The sequence below is a fragment of the Protopterus annectens genome, chromosome 1.part2, assembly GCF_019279795.1.
Source record: "Protopterus annectens isolate FY-2018-M chromosome 1.part2, PAN1.0, whole genome shotgun sequence".
Lineage (NCBI taxonomy): Eukaryota > Metazoa > Chordata > Ceratodontiformes > Protopteridae > Protopterus > Protopterus annectens.
The window spans coordinates 1,145,301,374-1,145,325,826 of record NC_056727.1 but is presented as its reverse complement, the minus strand read 5'-3'; the positions used below and the strand labels follow the sequence as shown (position 1 = coordinate 1,145,325,826).

At 37.0% G+C, this 24,453-nt stretch overlaps 1 protein-coding gene across 1 annotated transcript in view; it reads left to right on the top strand.

The window, feature by feature from the left end:
* Window positions 1–24,453, top strand: part of LOC122792265 (probable beta-D-xylosidase 5) — a 970,913-nt gene that overhangs the window by 206,990 nt on the left and 739,470 nt on the right. Inside the window, exon 5 of the mRNA XM_044060016.1 lies at window positions 14,425–14,595. Coding sequence (XP_043915951.1) covers window positions 14,425–14,595 — 171 coding nt within the window. The remainder of the gene's footprint in view (window positions 1–14,424; window positions 14,596–24,453) is intronic.

The window sequence follows — 24,453 nt, the reverse complement described above, 5'->3', positions numbered from 1 at the left end:
CACTCTGGCCAGGAGGCTTCAACATAACATACATACATACATAAAATAAATACTTCTTGACACCACTGTGGTGGCATCTTCTCCTTTAAGGAGAACCATGTGTTCGTTGCACGCATGCCAATGCAGATGTAAACACATTCCACACTCGCACATGGAATTTAGGCTACCTGTTCCATCTATAGAGAAGGCAAGTGTGTACATGTGTGTGTGTGTCTGTGTCTGTGTGTGTGTCTGTGTGTGCATGTGTGTGTGTGTGTGTGTGTGTGTGTGTGTGTGTGTGTGTGTGTGTGTGTGTGTGTGTGTGTGTGTGTGTGTGTGTGTGTGTGTGTGTGTGTGTGTGTGTGTGTGTGTGTATGTATGTGTGCATGTGCGCATATCTAATTTAAACTAGCAGTTCAGTTTGTTTCTGTAAGAGAAACTGTGTGTATGCATATGTATGTGTATGTGTTTATGTAATTTAAACTAGCTGTTCTGTTCATATGATAGAGAAAGTGTGTATGTATTCCTGTATAAGACACAAGGTGTGTTTGGGTGTGTGCACTGCTGTGTGAGTGAGTAAGTAGGTGTGTGTGAATGTGTGTGCATTGCTGTCTGAGAGAGTAGATGTGTATATATGTGTGTTGCAGTGTGAGAGCAAAGATAATGTAGGGCTGTGTGTATGTGTGTGTGTGTGTGTGTGTGTGTGTGTGTGTGTGTGTGTGTGTGTGTGTGTGTGTGTGTGTGTGTGTGCGCATATGCATGCGCGTGTATGAGTGAGCAGAGAGAAGATAGTGATGCATGTTTGTGTGTATGTGAGAACAGATTGAAGTAGGTGGGTTTGGGTTTGTGTGTGTGTGTGTGTGTGTGTGTGTGTGTGTGTGTGTGGAGAACAGTGAGAAGGTAGATGTGTGTGAAGAACACAGAGAAGGTGTGTGTGTGTGTGTGTGTGTGTGTGTGTGTGTGTGTGTGTGTGTGTGTGTGTGTGTGTGTATGTGTGTGTGTATGTGTGTGTGTGTGTGTAATTTAAACTAGCGGTTCCATTTGTTTCTGTATATGAGAGAAAGTGTGTGTATGCATTTGTATGTGTATGTGTTTATGTAATTTAAACTAGCTGTTCAGTTCATATGATAGAGAAAGTCTGTGTGTGTTGCTGTATAAGACACAAGGTGTGTTTGTGTGTGTGCACTACTGTGTGAGTGAGTAGGTGTGTGTATGTGTCTGTTGCAGTGTGAGACCAGAGAGAATGCAGGGGTGTGTGTGTGTGTTTGTGTGTGTGTGTGTGTGTGTGTGTGTGTGTGTGTGTGTGTGTGTGTGTGTGTGTGTGTGTGTGTGTGTGTGTGTGAGACATACCTCTGAACTGTCCAGATTTAGCCTTATAGTTTTGGTCTGTTTCTCATAAGATTTGTGGTTTTGTGTCCACTCACAGAGGATTGAATTCATTAAAGAATAACGTAAACATGAGTTTCAGAATTATTCTCCTTCAGAAAATACATGCTAACAGAAATCCTGTTACTCTAGCAACTTTCAAAGTTAAAAAGAGCAATATTTAAAATCTATTCCAATTTTTGGGTCATTGTATCCCCATTATTTTAGGCTTTGTCCATTTTTCTTACACTAAGAAGTTGAGAAGTATGCATAACTCTCAACTCTCCAGATTTTTGCAGAGCATGCTGATTTTTGCCACATGGTTTTGGCCTATTCATCATAAAATGTTTAGTTTTCTGGAACATAACTGAGGATTGAAGTAACAAAATAATGTAATACATTTGAGTTTCATACTTAATTTCCTTCAGAAAAACCATGGTAGCACTAATCTTGTTATTCTAGAACTTTCTAAGTTAAAAAAGAGCAATCTTTAAACTCTATGCTATTTTTGGGCCATTATATTCTCATTATTTTAAGCTTTGTCCAGATCTCTTGTGCTAAGAGGTATGGAAGTATGGTGTGTAATGCCCTAATTGTGTGTGTGTGGGGGGTGGCAAGTTAGTCAATTAACTTGATCAGGCTTGACCTGAAACTTGGTTACAGCAGACAACAGGCTGAATCCTCTATACCAACTACCAGTCTGCTGAAAGAATTGTGAGCTTTTGTGTAGACAAGAGCCTGAATTATATACACCAACTATCAGACTGCTGAAGGAATTGTGAGCTTCAGTAGAGACAAGGTCCTGAACCTTCTACACCAGATACCAGACTGGTGAAGGAATTGTGAGCTTCAGTGGAGATGAGAGGCTGAATCCTCTATACTAACTATCACACTGCTGAAGGAATTGTGAGCTTCATTTGTAACAAGGGCCTGAATCCTCTACACCAATTACCAGACTGCTGAAGGAATTGTGAGCTTCAGTGGAGACAAGATCCTGAATCCAATATACCAACTACCAAACTGTTAAAGGAACTATGAGTTTGACTTTCTTACTTCCTTCAAGCACTGGTATTAATCCCTGAAGGCAGTCTGTGTTATGAACAAATCAGGTGAATTGAAATAACTGTTATTTCTACAATCTTGCATAAAGAATATCTAGTATAGTCACTCTGTTACTTACAGATACAAGGTGCAGGGTTTGATTCCCACATGGAGTAATTAGCTAGGCTTAAAATGGCCCACAATGGCAGTTAGCCTAGTACTAATCTATGAGCCTATGAACCTTTTATAATGGTGCCTGAGCCTTTATAGATCTGATTTTCTAACTACATAAGGTACAGAGCTATAAAGTGCCATTACTATTGTTGATGGAAGAAGATAATTAATTAATATAGATTAATAAGTCATTGCTTCTTTGTTGTTACATTGAGTGCAGTTATTGGTTTCTGATAGCTGTTAAATAGCATAACTAACAATATTGTATTTATTATATTACATTTTATATATCTGTGAAATATCATTTCTCTGAGTCCATATTACAAAGGGTCTCTGTCAAGTAGGACCAAACTAAATTAGTAAAATGCAGAAAATGTTTGCACAGAGTTTAAAAGCAGTTTAGGGTCCCAGCATGAGGGACAGCAATGTGAATGCTATTTTGAACAGAACAGACTTTGCTGACAGTTTAAGAACTAGTGAACAAATCAGATACACCTCATTTAACTTGCACATTCATACGCATGCATATTTCATTCATGCAATATTCTATCATTCCTATAATGCTAATATATCATGTTCCTGTCACCATCAACTACTTCTCTTTGTCTGCCTATCAAAAACCTAGCAGGTTATCCAGGCATTATCCATTCATTTTCAATAATGCTAGAGAGTCCACCAGTAAAATATTACTCTTTCTATGTTGTGTTTCAGTTTTAACCGGAACTATAAAACAGCAGCACAACTGACTTCAAAAATCCTCCTCCACTACTGAAACTGCCAGTCTGTCCCATCAAATCACCACTGATGCAATCCTCTCTATATACTTTCTGAAAGGCACACAGTACTAGTTATCTACCCTCTTATTTTGTCTCTCTTAATTAACAAATCAAGCCATGATTTGAGACCAACCCATAGCAATTTCAATTTCCTTTATTCTCATATGCTGTAATACTGCAATCATAAAATGTTTCCATTTCATTTCCATTGTAGGATCTGGTACTTAATCTGAACAAGATAATCTGTTCTTCTGTAAATTATGATATTACTTAATTTCTGTTTATTTTATTTTATATTTAAAATATCTCTTATTTAAATATTAATATTTGCTCATAACACAACTGTATTAATAATGTAAACTAATCATAATCACATAAAATGCTTTGATATAATGTTTGCTAACAATACTGTAAAATACATTTATCCTTCTTTGTAATATTAATGTTATCATATTTAATATTTCATTATTAGAACCCCAGCGTTGTGCAAAATAATGCAGGCTTCACATAATGCAGTTATTAAAAACTGAAATATTACATGTAAAAGTATAACAGGTCTTAGCACCTACAGTTCCAACATTCATAATCACATAATTTTGAACAGTTGTGGTCATAATGTATAAAGTTCTTATGATCTTGCTTAAATTTTACTATTAATAGTAATTCATACTCATATATTACAAGTTTGGCATCACTTTATAATTATTTAATGTAGGTGAATTTAGTACTTTAAGTATGTGAAGCTCATATACAGCCATTATTCTGTGCTAAAGCCTACATCAATAAGCCATCACAGTTTCTAGCTATAAGTGCCCAGAATATTGTCAAGCAAAACCCAACATAAACAATTTAAGAATAGGCTATCACAGCTCCTAGCTATACGTGTCCATCAAGAATATTATTCTTTCTTTCTAACAAAAAATAGGTTGCCTTATTATTTGGTAGCTGAACAATTAACAGCTGTGTGGTTCCCTCTTTAAAGTAATGCATTGTTCTTTAACCTAGTACATGATTTCAAGTCTAGTAACTGAAGGGGGATCTATATTACGTGATCGAATAGTCAAATGTCCGAACATGTAATAATTGACCCCTAAATATCGTACCATGAGAATGTCGAATGGTTCAATGGAGATCTCCATACAGTGCGGACATGGAAGTTTTCCATTGTCTTCACGGTAGTGTGATCTCGGAGTTGGTATATTTAAGTAGTCGAGTGTGTGGGGGATGCAGGGGGGCTTGCCCCTTGCTAAAAGTGTTTTAATGGTTGATTTGGGTTTTTGCCATTCAACATTATGGCGTGTCTATATTTAGGGGTGGATTATTGCATGTTCGAACATTTAATTGTTCAATCACGTAATATAGACCCACTGAAGGGAACTTACTTAGTTAACTGGCTTCTGTTGTACTGCCTCTGTCTAGGTCGCTTTCACCCAAATATTCTTATTTTTCCATCCAACTCCTGCTGCTCTTCTTGTTGTCTTTTCCTTCGAATCAGACTGGAATAATTCCTCACGTTCATAGTTCCCTTACTTACCATCTCCACTACTTCCTGACATGATTATACTGGTAATTCTTTCAACTTAGCCTTAGTTTATGTTGGTATTTGTAATGGTCAGGACACTGGTGAAAAAACGTTCAACACTGATGGAACCTTTCCAGTGAACAGTTGTTTCTAAGAACTGCAGTTTCTGCTGAAAGGTTACATCTGAAAAAAATCATGAGACATATAAACCACTCAACCTGCTACTCTAAATGGTTACCATATCTATCACACTACTTACTACCTTTCATATGTACACACAAAATGCACCAATGCCACTCTAGGTTTATCATGCAATCCCTCTGATACAAATGCTGGCAACCTCATCACCTTCTCAGTTTCTAGTGATGACTTCATAAACGTTACCCATTGCTCTGACTTGTTTTTACAAAATCCATACAGTCTGAGTCATTTTCTTCTTCCAATAATTTAGCCTCCCTCAAATGCTTTCTTCATACCTTATTTGCAGTGCAACAAACTTTTGCAGGGCATATTCCACTTGACCACCTAATTTGTACGTATTTTTTCACACATACACAATCAATTACTATATGGGAATCAGTGAGAGTATTTGTAAAAGGGAAATGCAATGGCATCAGCTTTAAAAAGTTCCAGTCTTCTAATATATCCTTTAAAAAAACTGAATATGTGCCACATTCTATGCTTCACCTCTTCTGAACCTTTGACCCCTTAATATTCAAGCAAATTATCAATTTACTTTCTCCAGGACACTGCTGTGAAGGGCCACCATCTTCACGATTACCAACTGCACACATTTATTCTTCAATGTTTATTAAATCAACAGACATTTATATATTTTTAGCCATTGTCATAATCCTATGATTTTCACTGTCAGTTATCATCACTTGCCTCAAATTTAACTTTTAATCTCCAAATTTGTAATTTTGCCTCATAATTGAGTGAAAAGGAAAGACATGCAAATGTTTCAGGCATTATGAGATTATTGTACATCTTTATATTCTTGTGCTTTTTCTTTTTGCATTATGTTGTCTTGACTAGCAATATTTGTCTTCAGTAGGTGTCTTGTGTTCTTTCTGTACACTATTCCTTCTTCAGCATGGACAACAAAGGACTTGGGTTCTTTTACTTTACTGACCACTCTTGTTTGTCATTGTTAACCTTCCCACAATTGCTGAATTCCAACTCATCTTCGATCTTCAGAGTACATCATCTCCTAGATTATCTATGATAATGATAATAATTATAATAATAATAATAGTAATAATTCAACTTTTGTCTCTGATAATTCCTCGTCAAGATTTATTTTTCTCTACCTTGATTTTTTGGCATCTGCAAAGAAGTTGAAGTTAATAACTTAATCTCTAGTCTTCTTCCCATTAACAGCTGATCTTATTGAGAAGGAAAGTCCCTGCAAGAAAGTATTCCTGTATTCAAAGGTTACAGCTGACAGTCCCCATAATTACCACTGGTGCTCTTCTGCAATAGATTCTTCATCATCCACATTATTCTTTTAATCTGTCTTTTCAACTGAAAGCAATGTTGACTTTTAACTATGTACTTAAACTCTAAATCATGCTCAAATATTTTCACCAGATAGCTCAAATATGGCAGAACGCTAGCTAATACAATAGCAATGGGGGTACTTTTCTATCAGGGCAACACTTGTAATGTAATGATCGTTTTCTGTTTAATGCAACGCTGCTTATAATCCCCATGTGATATTAGCTGTACAAACCAGTAATGTTCAAAAGTCCAAGACTCATTTACTTACAGAAAATAGCTTATTTACAATATCTTCAAGGTGACAGCTATGTTGCAGCATTGACTTTTACTAACCTAGTAGTGGTGGCGGAGAGTTATCAGGGCAACAGTTGTAATGATCGCTTTCTGTTTAATGTGAAGCTGCTTATAATCCCCCATGTGATGTTAGCCATACAAACAAGTGAGGTTCAAACTTCCGAGACTCAGTTAATTGCAGAAAATAGCTTTTTTACAATATCTTTTAAGGTGACCGCTACATTGCAGCGTTAATCTTTACTAACCTAGTAGTGATTACGGAGATTGTTCACAAACTTCAATTAGGATTGCTCATTTCCCACAGATTTCATTTGTCAGAATGAATACTGTTTCGCAATCACACTACTTTCTGATTTAATTCCGTAAGCCTGATGTGTGTACTGTAAGTATTTGTTATTGTACCGACACAGTTAAACTACCCTGCTGTGTGTACTAAGTGTTATTTATTCTAATGACAACATTAACTGTGTCAACTTATCATTCTTTGCCATGCATATATTTATGGAATTTCTCAAATCCATATAATATTTTTAACAGTACTTCTTTCATCTGAGCACATCTCTCCTGTATATATTTAAATATATTTAGCCATAGGCAGCTTGTCCATTTTCTCCATAAAAGTATAGCTTCAATACCATTCTTACCAGAATCTACTTATAACACAGGTGGCTTCTCTACATCGTAATATTTAAATGTAAGTGCTTCTATTGCTGATTTCTTGAGCATTTCATAACTATTAATCTGTTTATACCACCACTGCATCTTGTTTAAAAGCTTTCTAAGATGCATACTTATTGCAAGGGCATTGGGTATGAACATAACATAATGCATTGTTCCTAGAAATCTCCTCAATGCATGTTTGTCTTCTGCCTTTGGCATTTGCACTATTGATCTGATTATCTCTGAGTCCGGCTAAGCCTTCATATACCAGAATATGACCCATGTACTTCAAGCTTATCATTTATTGTTCATTTCCTGCTATTTAATTTGCAAATTTATCTTTGTCAGTTCAGTGATTTAATCAGTGCCTCAACATAGTTTTCTCATATCTCCCACATCTGTTATGTTCACAACATCTTAGGTTCATAGGTGTATACTAGGCTAATAACCACTAAGGCCCTTATAAGCATAGCCATGCAAATGAACTTTGCACATGTTCAATTAAACACCAGATGAGATTCAACTGTGCCTTTCTGTAGGTAATTAGCCATGAGATTAATGAATCATCACTGTTGAATGTGCCTAAAATTTGAAACTGGCCTGTGTGAAGGCTGAACTCATAACCTTCAGATTATAACAGTGCCATGCTACCTACTGTGCTAACAAGGTTTGCAATTACTTTGCTCATATACTTCTACTTGTGTAAAACCTCTTTGAAATAGCTCTGGTACTGATTTCACACCAAAAAGAAGTCTCAGGAATCTTTACCTTCCTAATGGCTTATTGGCTTATTAAATAAGCACAGTAGTTTTATCTGCTAGAATTCTCATTTTGCATCCAATACTGAAAAGACCTTAACAACTGCATAATTAGTCTCACTTGCTCATCTGTAAGGAATGGCAGTGCTCTATTTTAATCAGTAAATTCAGATCTTGTGTATCAGTACAAATATGAATTTTGTCCTGCCTCACAACAGTAACAAATATATACCAACCAAAAACCATTCCAGAGAGAAAATAAGACAAATGTTATTCCATTTGATTTAGTGCTTTCATCTTTAACTACATTTAAATATATGCACAACATATAATCATTTAAATGGACCAACCATGGCAACAGATATAAGAATTACAGCAACAGATGTAAAAATCAGTCCTTTAATTTGTACGGTGAGGCTGTCCTATGATGCCACTAATTTTTGTCTCGGATAGAACAGACCAATTTTTCTTAACTATGTTGCAGAATTGGATGTAGAAGTGTATAGACTAGTGGACAACATAATCAATACCAGACTGTATAAGAAAGCTTGTTATACTAATACTGCATTGGGAACAGATAGTATGCATCGCTCAAGAATTTTTAAAAATGTGTTAAAAGGCCAGAACATGAGAATATCCAGATTAAACAGCATGGATAGCACTTTTGAATCAAACTTAAATATGTTAGAACAAGAGTTTAGAGATAGGGGATATAGGGATATGGAAGTAAAGGATATGGCTAAAGATGCCAGGGTACTCAAAAAAGGACATGCCCAACCTTATTTTTCTTATTTTTCTAATAAAAATATTGCTGCCAGTAATGTTGGGATGAATGACACCCCAAGGGCGAATTTTATGATGCACTATACCAATAATATAAATAAATGTATTCTGCAACACAGTTAAGAAAAATTGGCCTGTTCTGTTATTTGACAAAAAATTTGTGGGGTCATAGGAGAGCATCCACATTTTGTTTTTAAAATAAGAAATCATTAAAAAGATTATTGTGTTATGGTAATGGACATAGTGTAAGGCAAAAGCATAATAAGGGGACAGTCCCATGCGGTAAATGTAACTTCTGCCCTTTTATAGATAAGAATGTGGTCTTCAGGCACCCCACAACTAATTGTATCTTTGAATTTAAGATGAGAGTAGACTGCTCAACTTCAAATGTGATATATATATATATATATATATATATATATATATATATAGCATGCTGTGAAGCCTCTTTGTCTTTCTATATAGGGAAAAAAAATAGGATGCTTAAGGAAAGGATTAGAGAGCATATTTTAGCATAAGGAAGGTAGATTTGAGGAATGCTTTGGCAAGACATACACGAGATAAAGGAGTTTCGCATATGTATAAATTTAGGGTGTTAGAGTGCATAAACATTAGCAAACATCTTGGAGATATCAAGAATATTACTGAACAATGAGAAGCAGACTGGATAATTAAATTCCAGGCTGACAGACATCTAGGTTTAAATGGTAAAGTCCCTTTAAAACCCTTCCTTAAAGCTCGCTATTTATTTAAATGAAGTTAATGCTTGTTAATCATGTGATGTGTTTCATCTGTGATGTACGGGTATATAAGGAGTTTTAACTATTGTTGTTTTTATTGGTCTGAAGAAGTGCTCAGTTGGCATGAAAGTGCTCACCGTATGAATTAAAGGATGGATTTTTACATCTGTTGCTGTGGTTCTTACAAATGTTGCCGTGGTTGGTCCGTTTGAATGATTATATGTTTTGTAGTTGTTCATAGTTGTTCATATTTGTTGTTCATAGGACCTTTTCACAGTGGAATACTACTTTCTTGTTGCTGTTGAAACATTTGAATATATGTTTGAATGTGACATCTCAGCCTAGATTAAGCAGCAGAAACCTTTAACATAATTTTCTTAAATATTGTAAATTCCCAGGATCTCCTAAGAAGAAAATGCATCAAAATCAACCCTGCACTTTGGTTAACTCATAATATAAAGCGATTTATGAGGAAAAGAGCTAGAACCTGGAAGCCATGGCACCAGAATCAGACACCTCAGACCTTCCAATACTATAGATCTAGCATGAATTAAGCATCTCCTAAACCATGACAAATCACTTCAATCTAAGCCTATGCCCAATGACTCTGACTATAGCACAGACATACTGTTTAACCCCCACTTCATCGAAAATAGCTGTTCCTCTTCTTCAAAACAACCCCAGTAACCCCCTTATTAAATTCCACTCAAATCATACTGATTCTTTGGCTTTTTCAATCACAACCACCAAAAAATCCTCCTTATGTTTAAACCAATCACTTCAGCAGTTGGCAGTCTTCCAGATGAATTTGCTAAACTAGTAGTGGATGCCCCAACCATCACAGTCTCCACACTCATCAATAGGTTCACAATTGAAACCCAGTTTCTCAAAATCCAGAAAGAGAGTTACTTGTATATTACCTCTACATAAAGGTGGCAAATCAAATGAACCTAGTAACTTCAGGCCAATTGCCATAATACCCCCACTATCAAAAATATTAGAAAGATGAGTTCACTCATAATTACAACAATACCTTTTACATCAGAACTTACTGTCTCGCTCCTAGCACAGATTTTGCTCTAACCCCATCATAACTGCCCATATCTTTCAAAAGATCAAAGTTTTGAAACTTTGAATGTTTTGAATGGAGATCACCATACAGTGTGGAATGGGAAATTTACCATTTTGCTCACTGTAGCGATCTCGAAGTTGGTATATTTATTTAGTAGGGAGTATGGGGGGTGCAGGGTATTGACCTTGACTCTCTGCAAAAACATAACTTTTTTTTTGTTTTTATTTTTTTATTAAAATTTCAAAGTTTCAAAACTTCGATCTTATGGTCTTCACCATTTGCAGTTTGAAGTTTGGAAACTTTGAGCTTGTGAAGTAGATCCATAATATATATATATATATATATATATATATATATATATATATATATATATATATATATGGGTCTACTGCTTTTAGTCAAATTACATTTGGTCGAAAATGATTTCAGGCAGCCCACTTCACTGAAAGCACATTTGATTGAAAGCTCATTTGGTCAAAAATGGAATATAACCCCTGCCCCACTGCAGTGCAACCCTGAAGTGAGAATATAAAGTTAGGGGGTGGGGAGTGTGGGTGGTGCCCCCACATTTTTCAACTAGTTTTTACTGATGTTATATGTTTCAATGTATTTTTAATGAATACACATGTATATAATAGTACATAAACTGCAATTATGTGGGGGGGCTACACTGCCCACACCCGCCAATGTGGGGGGCTGTGCTCCCCACACCCCTCTTACTTTATAGTCTCACTCCAGAGTCACAGTGCAGTGAGGCAGGGGCTATATTCCATTTTCGACCAACTGGAATTCGACCAAATGGGTTTTCAGTGAAATTCATTTTCGGTGAAGTGAACTGCCTGAAATCATTTTTGACCAAATGTAATTCGACCAAATATAGTAGACCCATATATATACATATATATGTAAATATGCATCCATTTGTGTGTTACTACACCCATTTTATTGTGTACTGAAACACTAATATTTTTTTTTCACTGGTACAGTTTGTCAAATTAATTAACAGTTAAAGCTCATTATATTGACTGTTAAATAATTCAAGAGTTTTTGCCCTATCTCAGAATTTGTGTGACTCTGGAGTTAGTCTATTTAATTTCCCTGTGTTTACTTTTGTTAATCGCAAATGTAACCTATTGATTTACATCTGCAACTACTTATTTTTCAGTGATTTTAGTGGCGATGAATGGTGCGTTTTAACCAAACTCAGTGGCAGTTATTCCTTATAAACACATACACACACACACCTATATATATACATATATATATATATATATATATATATATATATATATATATATATATAGGTGTGTGTGTATACGTATAAAACGGAATGTAAATAAATAAATAAGGGATGTAGGGGTATAGCACTCTCACATCAGGAGGTATAAGAAGGGTAAAGCCCCATGTAAAAAGCATACATATATACATAAATACATACATACATACATAAATAAATAATAAAACACTTTAAAAGTGCAGCAGTGTGTTCTGAAATTTGTTAGTTTTGCTAAGCCCAGTTTATTTTTCCAGATTGCTATGATATGCTGGGTTTCACACTTCCAATATAGAAACAGATAAACATCATCGAACTAGAGATACTAGTTCTTTCTCAGAAAATAACAGATTGCTGTGTACAGGTAAGGATGATCAGCTGCCTCAAATTACAGAGATTTAAGTGCTTTGGGATCTTCTTTGTGAGTAATGTTTGTGGACACTCAGAAACTGACCACTAGATAATGTTGGAAGATCTGCAGTACTAAACCAAACTACTGTGGGTAAAGGGAGATCTGAACCTTGTGATGTAGATAACCTTGAATACTGGAACACAACACGAACAGCAAAAAATGTTTGACAAGTTTTTAATTCTGGTACCTCGGCCTTCACCTTGTCCTGGAATTCCAGGAGAAGGCGAAGGCCGAGGTACCAGAATTAAAAACTTGTCAAAGATTTTTTGCTGTTCGTGTTGTGTTCCAGTATTCAAGGTTACTATTTTGGAGTTTTGGAGTTGTTTGGTTTTGTGGTCCTCGTGATGTAGATCTCAGTTTATAGGTCTATGTGTATCCGCATCCTCACCTATTGTCACAGGCTTTTGTTAGTGACAAAAAGGATAACATTGCAGTGGGATTTCTTTCACAGGGCTGGCAGATTCAGTCTTCACTGCAGAGTTAAGCAGAATTCAAGGATGCTGGAGTAGGCCTACCTCTTCCCATAGGTTAACAAGTTGTTTAAGGACCTAATTAAGAATTCCTGTAAGTGCCTCTGATGGATGATGTACAAGGAAGTTCCCTCAGAAAGGATGCCCTGTCATAGTCCCAGACAAGATGGAGAGGTTATCTCTCACAGGGGCATGGAAATGGATTTGGTAAACTGGAAATGCAATACAGACTGTTGCCGAGGATACAGAATTCTTGTATGTCATTGCAACACTCACCTAGACGAATGATTTAGAAAGTGTCTGGTTGATTCTATACGCATATGTAAAATTGTTGTAAAGATTGATGATGGCTGACTGGATGGAGAGATGGACTGTAATTTTCTAGTCTTATGTTTCTACTGTGTGTCTTTCAAAAATCATTCCTGAGTTTAAAAATTTTGTTTTGTTCATTATAAAATGTGTACTTTTGTCAGACTTGTGGAGTCACTAAAGCTTATTGTTACCTTACAGCAAAAAAAAACCTCTGTGGAGACATTACAAATGTTTTAAATATGAAGATAAAAAATGATGCTACATTCACAATTGAATATTTAGTTCAAATACTTTATGAGTAAAAATATTTTTTCTAAGATGTACACAATGGTTTAACTTGCATTTGAATACGCAAACTTTGCCTAGTGTGTTTGTTTGTTGCTATATTCTAAACTTTCACCATTATATGTGTGAAAATCATTATACAAAATGCTTATACCATTATATTTGAATTTCTCTGAGCCTAAAGATAAACTGAAATATCAGAGGAAAAAAATCAAAAAACAAAAAGATGGCCAGCCTTCTAGACTGAAAATATAAAGATAGAAAGAGAGCTAGCACTAGTGCAACAAAATACATGTTTTTTTATGAAAATCATGCCCCATTTACAAAGTGTTTTTTGACATATACTGAATAATCATTTCCCTACTAATGCAAAGACTCTATTTTCCAAATGTAATAATTTAATCCATTGTACACAATTCTTGAAAAAAAATAAATAAATCCACTTTTTCCTTCATTGAACTGAGTTTGAAACTGGCTTCATTCACTACGGTTTGTGAACAAAACAAACAGATTCTGTGATGCTCGCAGCCCTCCAACTCAACTGCATGATTAGCTGTTGAAACAAAGCATTATTTTTTGAGAAACAGCATTTGTTATGCTTAAAATATATTAAGCTGTCCCTATATTTTATATATTTTGCTCACTGGGTTATCCAACTGAGTTGAGCTCCATTTTCAGTGGAGGCCCAGGATCACTGTCTAGATAACGGACTTTGTCAGAGTCGCACAGTAGGCAAATGGAGAATGAAGAAATCAAACCCAGGGCTACCAGAATGAAGGTCTTTCATTCATGCTTAATTGCCTATTTGTACTTTAGCAACTTCAGATGTCAAATGTATGCTGGAAAGTGCATTATGTAGGGTATGTCACAGATATTGATTACTTATCAAAGCTAAACATCTGTAAATTTGAAGCAGGTGTGCAACATTATTATTCAGGCTGTCAGTATGTTTTAACCCCTCTATTCTACAACTCCATTCACTTTCAACAATTTTATTTTTTTAAGGAAACATATGGTGAAGATCCTTTTCTTAGTGGACAGCTGTCTACTGCTTTTGTGAAGGGTTTACAGGGAGACCACCCTCGATATATTAAAGCAAACTCTGGATGCAAACACTTTGATGTTCATGGTGGCCCAGAGAATATTCCTGAATCAAGATTCAGTTTTGATGCCAAGGTGAGCTACTCCTAAAACATGTTTTGATAGATTCCATTTGTGCTACATCAGATTTAAATAAATCGTTACATTCATGTTTCTTTCTTGGTTGCAAAATATTTTTCTATTAAGTGATCACAGTAATTCTGAATAGAACTTGAATGGGGTTCTTATTATTAATATTAATGAGGCAATCTTGTCAACAGAATTTGACACTGAAATCATGCATAGATAAATTTCATATTTTCTAACCCTAAATAGGACACTCCACTGCTAAAAAAAGTGTACTTAAAATAAAATACTTAAAATAAAAGAGAATAACATTTTCACCTCCTAAAATCCTTCTATTTGACTGGTTTACAAGATGTTTTTACTAGTTATAAAATTTAATTATTTGCATGAAATGAGCCGTCAAGCCAGCCAGTAAAGCACAAGTAAACTGTTGTGTGTGTCTGTGTGTGTGTGTGTGTGTGTGTGTGTGTGTGTGTGTGTGTGTGTGTGTGTGTGTGTGTGTGTGTGTGTGTGTGTGTGTGTGTGTGTTAACACTACATAGAATATCTTATGGCTGCATCAGTGGGACAGATTACAGGGCATCACTGTGGTGCAGGTGTATCTACATGTACGGTGTTCTGAATCAGCCCAAGATGTTCTCTATTCTTAATCTGTAGGAGCACTCCCAGAAGTCAAGTGCAATTACACAACAGAGATATTTACTGAAAGATCATAAATATCTTTTCATAAATCACAGTGCTACATAATCCTAATAATCACATATCGGCTATGGGTGATGCAGTATTTACTGTACTCTAGCAAAATATGTCTACCCAGGATTCACCTTCCTGAGAAAACTGTGCTAGTCATGGGCAACTCCTGGATCACTCATGGCATAAGCATGAGTATTCATAAGCTGTCCATTTATAGAATTAATTATTTTTTCCTTCACTTATATATACAACTGATTTTTTTTATAAAACAGGCTGACTGTTCTGCTGATTATTATAAAATATAATAATGTGTCATAGCAAGTCTGTCTCCTCATGTATTCTATGGAGTCATTGCAGTGTAAACTTCTGGTACAATCCAATCCAATATTTTGTAATTTTCTCACAGATGATGCAATATGTGAAAAATTTTCTGGCTATGTGGGCTGGGGGCCACTTATCTGTGTGCCTACAGTCTTCCTTTCATCTGTATCTCCAGCCTTCCATTTTGGCCACCTCAAGAACCCCCCTCCACCCCCATTGTTTCTGAAAGCTGGTGCAGAACTACAGAGCAGGCCTCACCAGTAAGCTCTACAGAGCTATACGTTTTTCTGCAATTCTACTGAAGATGTCTGTCTCTACCTCAACCACAAATTCTGTTTTTCAAACCATTGAGATAGTTTAACATAATTATGTAATGTGGTTCAGTCGTGTGTGCAAGATAGCAAATGGCAATTTGGGAGACAGAAAGAAGCAAGAGGAAATGAGGAAGTCCAGCCAAGAGATGGTTGGATTATATGAGAAAAGACCTGGGACCGGTGGGCATGGCTGATGAAGACGTTAGGAGAGTGGATGTGAATAGAAAGAACTGGTGATAACACATATACACTGCAAAATTACTGCATAGCATGTTTTACAATCAGATTCTCATGATGAGTCCTGCTGCTCCTAGCTGCCTTTGTCCAACATCCTGCTAGTTTCATCCTCATTGTGCTACTTGGTCCTACCTGCTGGAGTCATGTTCAGATGCAGTAATGTGAAACAGAGTATGCTTTTTTTTTCTGGATTCCACAAAATTTCATCAGGATATCATGTATTGATTTAAACATTTCTTACAGAGTAGTTTGACAGTAATATTGTGTGAGCAAATAGTAGTAACTAAGGAAATGATAGAATCTGAATTGCCAAAGTATTATAAAGTCTTACTAAGTTTAATGCTGACCAAAAAAGCAAATGGAAATCAAGCATCTAAACCACCTGTAATGAAAATATTGACTACGATAAAAGAGATAAAAGAAATGGAGGTGAGATCTTTAGTAAAGGGAATGAGCAAATTCCACAGAAATAAGTACAATTTTTGTGAACAATATAAATAGAATAAGGAGACAGGTTTAAGAGAAGGCAGAAAATAAGCATTTTTTGTAATGTTGGAGTGAATATAAATTGTTCAAAAAAGAAAGATGTATACAGCATGCCAGTAATAATGGAAACTGTTATTAAGGTTTGACTTGTTTTTCTATTAATGCATGTGCTCATGTTGCAACTTAAAATGTGATGCTTTATTGAAGATGTCTACAAAAAAATAAATAACTGAGCTATGGTGCATATGTACTATTCTGTGAAGACCTCACTTTGTAGTTGCAGGTATGGTTCAAGTCATCGAACACTTTGTATTTATGGGCCTTGGGTATGGGAAAAGTAACAAGCAGAAAGAATGCATCTGAAATGCTATGTGCACCTGTCTCATCATTTCAAATTTTTTTAAAGACTGTTGGTGGTGGTGCTGCGGTAGCGTTGTCACCTCACAGTAAGATGTTGCCCCGTTCGATTCTCATTTAGAGCGTCTTTTGTGTGGCAACATGCGTGAATGGGCATTCCTTCGTTGAAGGTTGTGCGTCAGGCCCGGCAAGTCAGCACGTAAAAATCTACTGCCAATCATTAGCAGACCGGAGTTCCGCTGTGGCGACCCCTAACCAGGAAAAGCCGAAAGACACAACAACAACAATGTCTGTGACTGCTTTCAGTGCCACTAACACTATATATTACTGATCCAGAGGTTATATTGGGAAGGAAATCCAGAAATAACTGTTATGCTCTAGATTCTGTAATCCACATACTTCACATCATATTTAAAGTTCATAGGTACTTATTAGGATAATCTGAGAGGATTTTTAGAATCCCAGCCATGCATTCTGTCTAAGTTTTCTAGCCCTAGTATTTTTAGTACAACTAACCAAGTGTCCCTCATATTATGAGAACAAATAACCCAGGGACAGGCAAACATTTACATGTGACCCGTGTCCATAAGGAAAAAGGGTACCAATCCAAGTGTGAACTTGCACATTCCCATCCACTCATCCAGATTATGCATGAATAGAGTAAGAGACATCATTTGCTTCACATGGAGAGAAAGATAATTCCAGAGAACTGGTATTCTCCATGAGACATGTATCCCACCAGCATGTTCTATTAAAGTCACAGAAGAAATTGAGATCTCTTCAGGGTTTCTGCATCTACAGGACATGCAGATGTGTAGTAGATCTAAAGCATGGTGTCTGTAGAAGCTCTGTAGGCAAGGCACAGATCATCCCTCAGTGGCCTGAAAGATACTGAAAAGAGGGACAAGGCTTTGAGATTGTCAATGTGATTCAGGCCCTTCATTTTCTTAGTGAAAAAGAGTTGTGGTCACTCAAGTTATGTCACGTGTTTTGACAGGTACATACTGAAGGGGCACTATACTCAATTTTTATCCTAATGATTGCAGAATACAGTGGAATGATCACCTTTTTAGACATGGATGTCATGCCCTTACTAATAAGCTGTGCAGGATTTCTTTACAATGATATACACACGATGATCAAATGATATCTCATTCTCCACATGGGTTTCCAAGTCCCTCACAAATGGGTCAATTTAAAGGGATGTGGTGTTGATATGATAGCTGTAGGGAATGTCATACTTGCTCAAGGATACAGTTATTCATTTTTATTAGCATTTAGTTTTATGCCATGGATTTCACAACAGTTATTTATTTGGGAAAGGCCTTCCTGAAGGATCTTGGTATCTTCTAGAGAATTTATGATGGCATAAAGCTTATAGTTATCTGTAAACTTAGTCAACCATAAGTCATTAACATTAGCTTTGACCTCCAAGAAGTAGATGCCAAAGAGGAGTGGACCAATGACCAAACTGTGAGGTATACCACTAGTCACAGGTTTTTTGGAGAAGGAGTATAGCTCTCAACTGTCCAGACTTTTGCAGAATGTCCAGATTTTTGCTTAATATGTTAATCATGAGTGGACAGGTGATCTACTGTGGCAACCTCTAACCGGGAAAAGCTGAAAGAAGAAGAAGAAGATGTTTAGTTTTTGCCTTATAAAACTTGTGGTTTTCTGGTAAATCATTGTGGACTGAATTCATTTACATAATAACAGACATCTAACTTCCAGACTTCATATTATTCAGAAAATGCCTGCTAACACTAAATGTTTTATTCTAGCAACTTTCTAAGTTTATTCAAACAATATTTTAAATTTGTTCCTATTTTGGGCCTTTATCCCCCAATTATTTTTCACTTTGTCCAGATTTCTTATGCTAAGCGGTTGAAAGGTATTAGGAGGAGGTAGATCCACTGCCCCCCCCCCCCCAATTTCTTGGGTTCTATTTCTGAGTTAGTTTACTAGCCAACAAATTACATAGGGATTTACATTTAGTTGGATGACTTAATGCCGGAGTTGGGGGATGGTATCAACAGGGCTGGTGCTAGCATTTTGGGGGCCCCCAGCAAGTTTCAAGTTGGGGGCCCCACTCAGGAGAATATCAAGTGTGACCACATTATCATTGCACCCCCTTACCTGTCAAGCTCATCCAGCACCATTTAACTACTATAATGTCACTACATTCAGATCATTAAGAATTGATGTGCCAAGGTACACACTGGCATTTAGTACCAATGTTACATTACGATAAACCCCTGTACCAGAGAAAGGTATCTACTCACAGGTACACACACTGACTGGCATTTAGTAACAATGTTACATTATGACAACCCCCTGTACCACAGCAAGGTAGCTACTCACAGGTGCACACACACCTTAACTGGCAGTTAGTATCAATGTTACATTATGAACCCCCTGTACTTCAGCAAGATTGCCACTCACAGGTGCACACTCTGACTGGCATTTATTACCATTTATTACCAATGTTACATTATGACAAACTCCTGTACCACTGCAAGATAGCCACTCACAGGTCCATGCACACACTGACTGGCATTTAGTACCGATGTTACATTATGAAACCCTTGTACCACAGCAAGGTAGCCACTCATAGGTGCAGACACTGACTGCTTACTCCTCAACTGACCATATTTTCACAGAATGTCTAGATGTGACTCATTTTCAGTCTGTTCCTCAAAATTTGTAGTTTTCCAGATTTTGTGGCAAATCATTGATGTCTGAATTCACTAAATGACAGACATTTCAGTTTAACTTCATATCCTTCAGAACATGCATGGCAACACCTTTTATTCTAGCAACTTTTTCAGTTTATAAGAGCAATATTTAAAATTTGTCCATATCTTTGGGGCTATAACCCCATTATCTATGGCTTTGTCCAGATTTTTGTGCCATGAGATTGAGAGCTATGACTGGCATTTAGTAACAATGTTGTTACATTATGACAAGCCTCTGTACTGTATCAAGGTAGCCAGTCCCACAGAGGTACACAAAGACACCCACACTGACTCCTCCACAAAGACACTCACACTGACTGGCATATAGTAGCAATGTTGTTACATTATGACAGACATCTGTACCACATCAAGGTAGCCAGTCCCACAGAGATACACAAAAACAAAGACACCCTCACTGACTCCCACACATAGCACCGGCAAGAGAAAGACAGCAATACAGCAAGGCTGAACAGAGACACCCACACAGACTCCCTCACATAGGACAGAAGCACACCAAGACAGAGACTGTTCAACACAGGACAGAAATCCACATATGATAAAAACAGCACTACAGTAAGACTGAACAGAGACAAGACAGACAGCTACACAGACTCTTGCATACAGGACAGGAGTCCTGCTACTCCCAAATGTCCTGGCCTCACGACGAGTCCTGCTGCTTCTAGCTGCCTTTGCTTAACATCCTGCTAGATTCATCCTCCTTGTGCCACTTGGTCCTACCTGCTGGAGTAAACAAAAAAAAAATCACTGAATGCACAGCATACTATACAAGCCACAATAAGGTGCTACCTGAAATTTACTGCCTTACAGCATTGTAAAAGATTACTGGAGAGGAAATATGACCACATACCTAGAGTTTTGCTGGGATCTTACGAATTTTCTTCAGTGAGGCTAACATGAGATACACTTTGTCCCTCTTCATACTCAACTGAGAGCACAGCTAACCAGAAAGTCTCTCCTGACTCATTGACAAACGCAGGTATGTCTTTATCAGTTTCAGTTTAGAAAAGCTGCGTTCTGCTGTAGCCACTGCAAATGGGTGCAGTCAAATAAATGCACAGTGAACATAAGTATTTATATATATGTCTTGCAAGGGGTTGTGAATTAGGAAATTTAACACAGTCAGCAGTGATGATTCATTATCAATCATTCGAGAAAGGCTTTTCAGTTCGTGTCCAAGGTCAGAGTCATTAATGTCAAAGCGGCTACTTCTCCTGTCAGTTAGTTGTTCTTGCAGAGCCTTGCAGTGTTGGAGCAATGTGTCTTCTACATCTTCTACAACATCACTCAAGGCTTTAATATCTGATAAAAATCCAAAGGCCTTATCAAACTCTGAAAGTTGCTCATATCAGTCAGTAAATTATTGGACTGTTGTGTCCAGCAGCATACTGAAGAACTCTACACGTAGTTTTACCATTGGATCCTCTACCGTCTCATCTTCTCCTTCATAGTCAAAGAAACAATTTACTTTCCTCTGCCTCTTTTATTGAAACATGGTACCAACATCCAGTGTTTCCGCTATCTTGGAGCCTTCACCCATGGCATGCTGAAATCTTGTCTCTGTGTAGTTCCCCAGCAAGTCCATAGTTGACACCAGCACTTTGACACATTTCAAAATATCAACCGATGGACTCTGCAGAACTTTGTTTGCATGATTTACCTCTGTCAGCACATCATACCAAACCACTAAACATACAATTCATTGGTATGACATAAGTTCCAAGCACAGTCCCCTTGCTTGTTGATATGTTGCAGCATCACTTGTACGTACTGCTTCACCTATCTCTTGTAATGCTTCATCATCTGCCTTCAACTTAAATCTTACTGCCTTGACAGAGTCTATTCTACATTCCCAGCAAGTCTCCGACGGTGGCTTCACTGTGACAATTATGTGCAGTTTCAAGATCTGCCATCAACTTTTTGATGCTGGACAGAGTACGTAAATGTTCTGCAGACATCCAAAGAATGACACTGCCTGTAGTGATGAATCTGCTCCATTACTAATTAAAAGATTTAAATTATGGCAGGCACATGTCACATAAAAAGCCCTTGAATTCATCTGTTTTAACTGGGTCTGCACTCCAACTCATTTCCCCTTCATGTTGCTGCCATTGTCGTATCCTTGTCTTCGACAGTCGTTAATTTCCAGTTGATGATTTTGTAGAGCCTGAAGAAGTGCATCCGTAAGTCCTGCCACAGTTGTATCATTCACAGGCACAAATCCCAGAAAGTGTTCCTCAACTGTGGCTGCAGTCCTTGAAATATCCACATCACTAACTACTACAGTCATTTGCTCTTGATTACTGATGTCTGGCGTGCAATCAGGAATCACAGAAAAGTACATATCATCCTTTACCTTCCCTACAGTGATCCTTAAAATAGCATTTGCAATCAGCTGCATAATTTCATTCTGTACAAATGTTCAGCCATGACAGAATCAAAATGCAGCAAAAGTTGCACTTGGCCTAAGAAATTGCCATTGCCATAGGTGTACAGGGCATCACTTGTACCATGGAATGCCATGTTCCATTCCACTAAGTATTGGACAATGGCAATAATGTGTTCTAACACACCATGCCTGTGAGTTATTTCTTATTTTCAACCACTGCTTGTCTGTTACCATCCATAGTCTGCCTAGTCTTAGTTCCTTCCACTTCAGCATGCATGCAGTATGATCTGGTGCTCAGTCATGGCTTTGTAAGGCTTTGGACATATCCCTCCATGCTCTGTAACCACCTGACCTGAGAAGATGGCTAAAATGTCCAAACAATTTGCATGCAAAGCAAAATAGTGCATCTTTTGACACTGAATATGTCAGCCAAGTGCGTTTTGCTCTCTCCCAAGTAGACAGCACATGGAAATAGTTCTCCATGTAAATCTTCTTTTCTGTTCATTGACTGGGAACTGTGGCAACACCACTTGCACAGGTCCATGCTGAATGGCAGCTACCCTAAACTCATCCTTTGCCAAGTCTGTCCAAGTTCCTAGAACCTCAAATAATACATCTGACACTCCCTGCAAATCACAAGCCACATCTGGTGTCACTACAGAAGTATGTGCTCCTTCTGTAATAAACTTTGGAGATCCAGGCAGCACTTCTAAAGTTGAATCTACATTTGCTGACATGCTTTTACCCATGGTAACAGCTGTAGGTTCACAGGTGGTAACCTGTGGTGTAGCTACAAAAGAGTGGTCACTTTCTATCACAAGGACAGTGGACATACTATAATGTAGAAACATTGTGTTCATGAAGGCAGACTTTTTCTTGAATTTCCCCTCTCTGATGACCCACAGAAAAATTTCATAATGGAACCCTGTCTTTTTGCATCCTCATTCCTCTGCTGCTGAAGCTTTCTTTTTGCTGCTCTGGACAAATATGTAGGCTTCATCTCTAACTGGGAATGGAAGTAAAGCAGAATTACTACACATGCAGACATTGGGTCTTTCCGTCATACTGTTAGTAAAAAGCACTATATTTCAGGTACATGTTATGCAACTTTCTTTGACCTACCTGGACTGCATACTGACAAACGTTAGCATTTGAAACACATTCTAAGGATTATATTACACTGAGAGAAATAAGGACCAGTAGGCAAAACAACTACAGTGCAGCCATATAAACCAGAAAAATGAATTAGGTTCCAAATTCAAGTTAGTATGACTGCGGGCACAAAAGAATGAGCAACCTAATACTGAACGCTTTTCATAAACACAAGCTATACAGTACGCAGTATCGTACCATAGGCTGAAGAACTGCTGTGTAACAGTAACCAGTAGTAAAAAACTAATGTAGGCAATAGGCACAATTGAAGTGCATTACAAAATACATATTGCATAATGACTTGCATTGACATCAGTCATTATTGCACCGCAGGCAGAAAGTCTGAAGAATGACTAGCCAGTAAGTAAAAAAATTAATGAGAAAGGCCCAAGTTACAATTTTATGTTAAATACCTAACACTGATGGTGAATGTGAAGACTGGTAGAGATGGGTGAAGGCTGCCAGCCTAGCCAGATAGAATTGTGCAGATAATTCTATTATTTATAAATATGAATGTTGAACTACAAGCTTGTTTTTTTTAAATGAAAGAATGTGCTGTGAAATGTTTAACTTAAAACAATGTGGCAACATTGCCCTCTGCTGTAAAGAAAGCTAAGTCAAGCATTTCTTGTTGGTCCTTTGAAAATAAAATTATTTCATGACTGCCTTTGATGTTTACAATTTGGCTCCGGCTGGGTTAGATGAAGGCTTCCTGCCTATTGTTTTAAGGCTAAAGTTAATGACCAGAATTTACATGTGGAATGTCCTTTATTGCTCTAAGTGTAAAAGAATGTAAATGCAGTTTCAGTCAGCCTGGGGACACCAGGAAAGTGTGAAATGATGTAATGTTTTATCAGAACTGCAGTTTCAATTTAAACAGAGAGAACCAGAGATTATTAAGCATTTTTGTCTTGACTATCCAACTCAGCACTTTGCCTGTTGTCTTAAGTAAGTTATCTTAGAGGTTTGTTTTCTTGTAGAAATAGCTAGGACTATAAAGATTAGACCAAGTGTTTTTTTTTTTTTTTTTTGTGATGTCAGAACTGTACTACTGATTTATTTTAAGTATTTTTGTGTGATCTCTGAACTTTTGACTAGCACTGGCTGTGTAGTAGAAAGTATTGTCTTGTGGTTTTAATTATTTATTATTAAATATTTTAAAACAT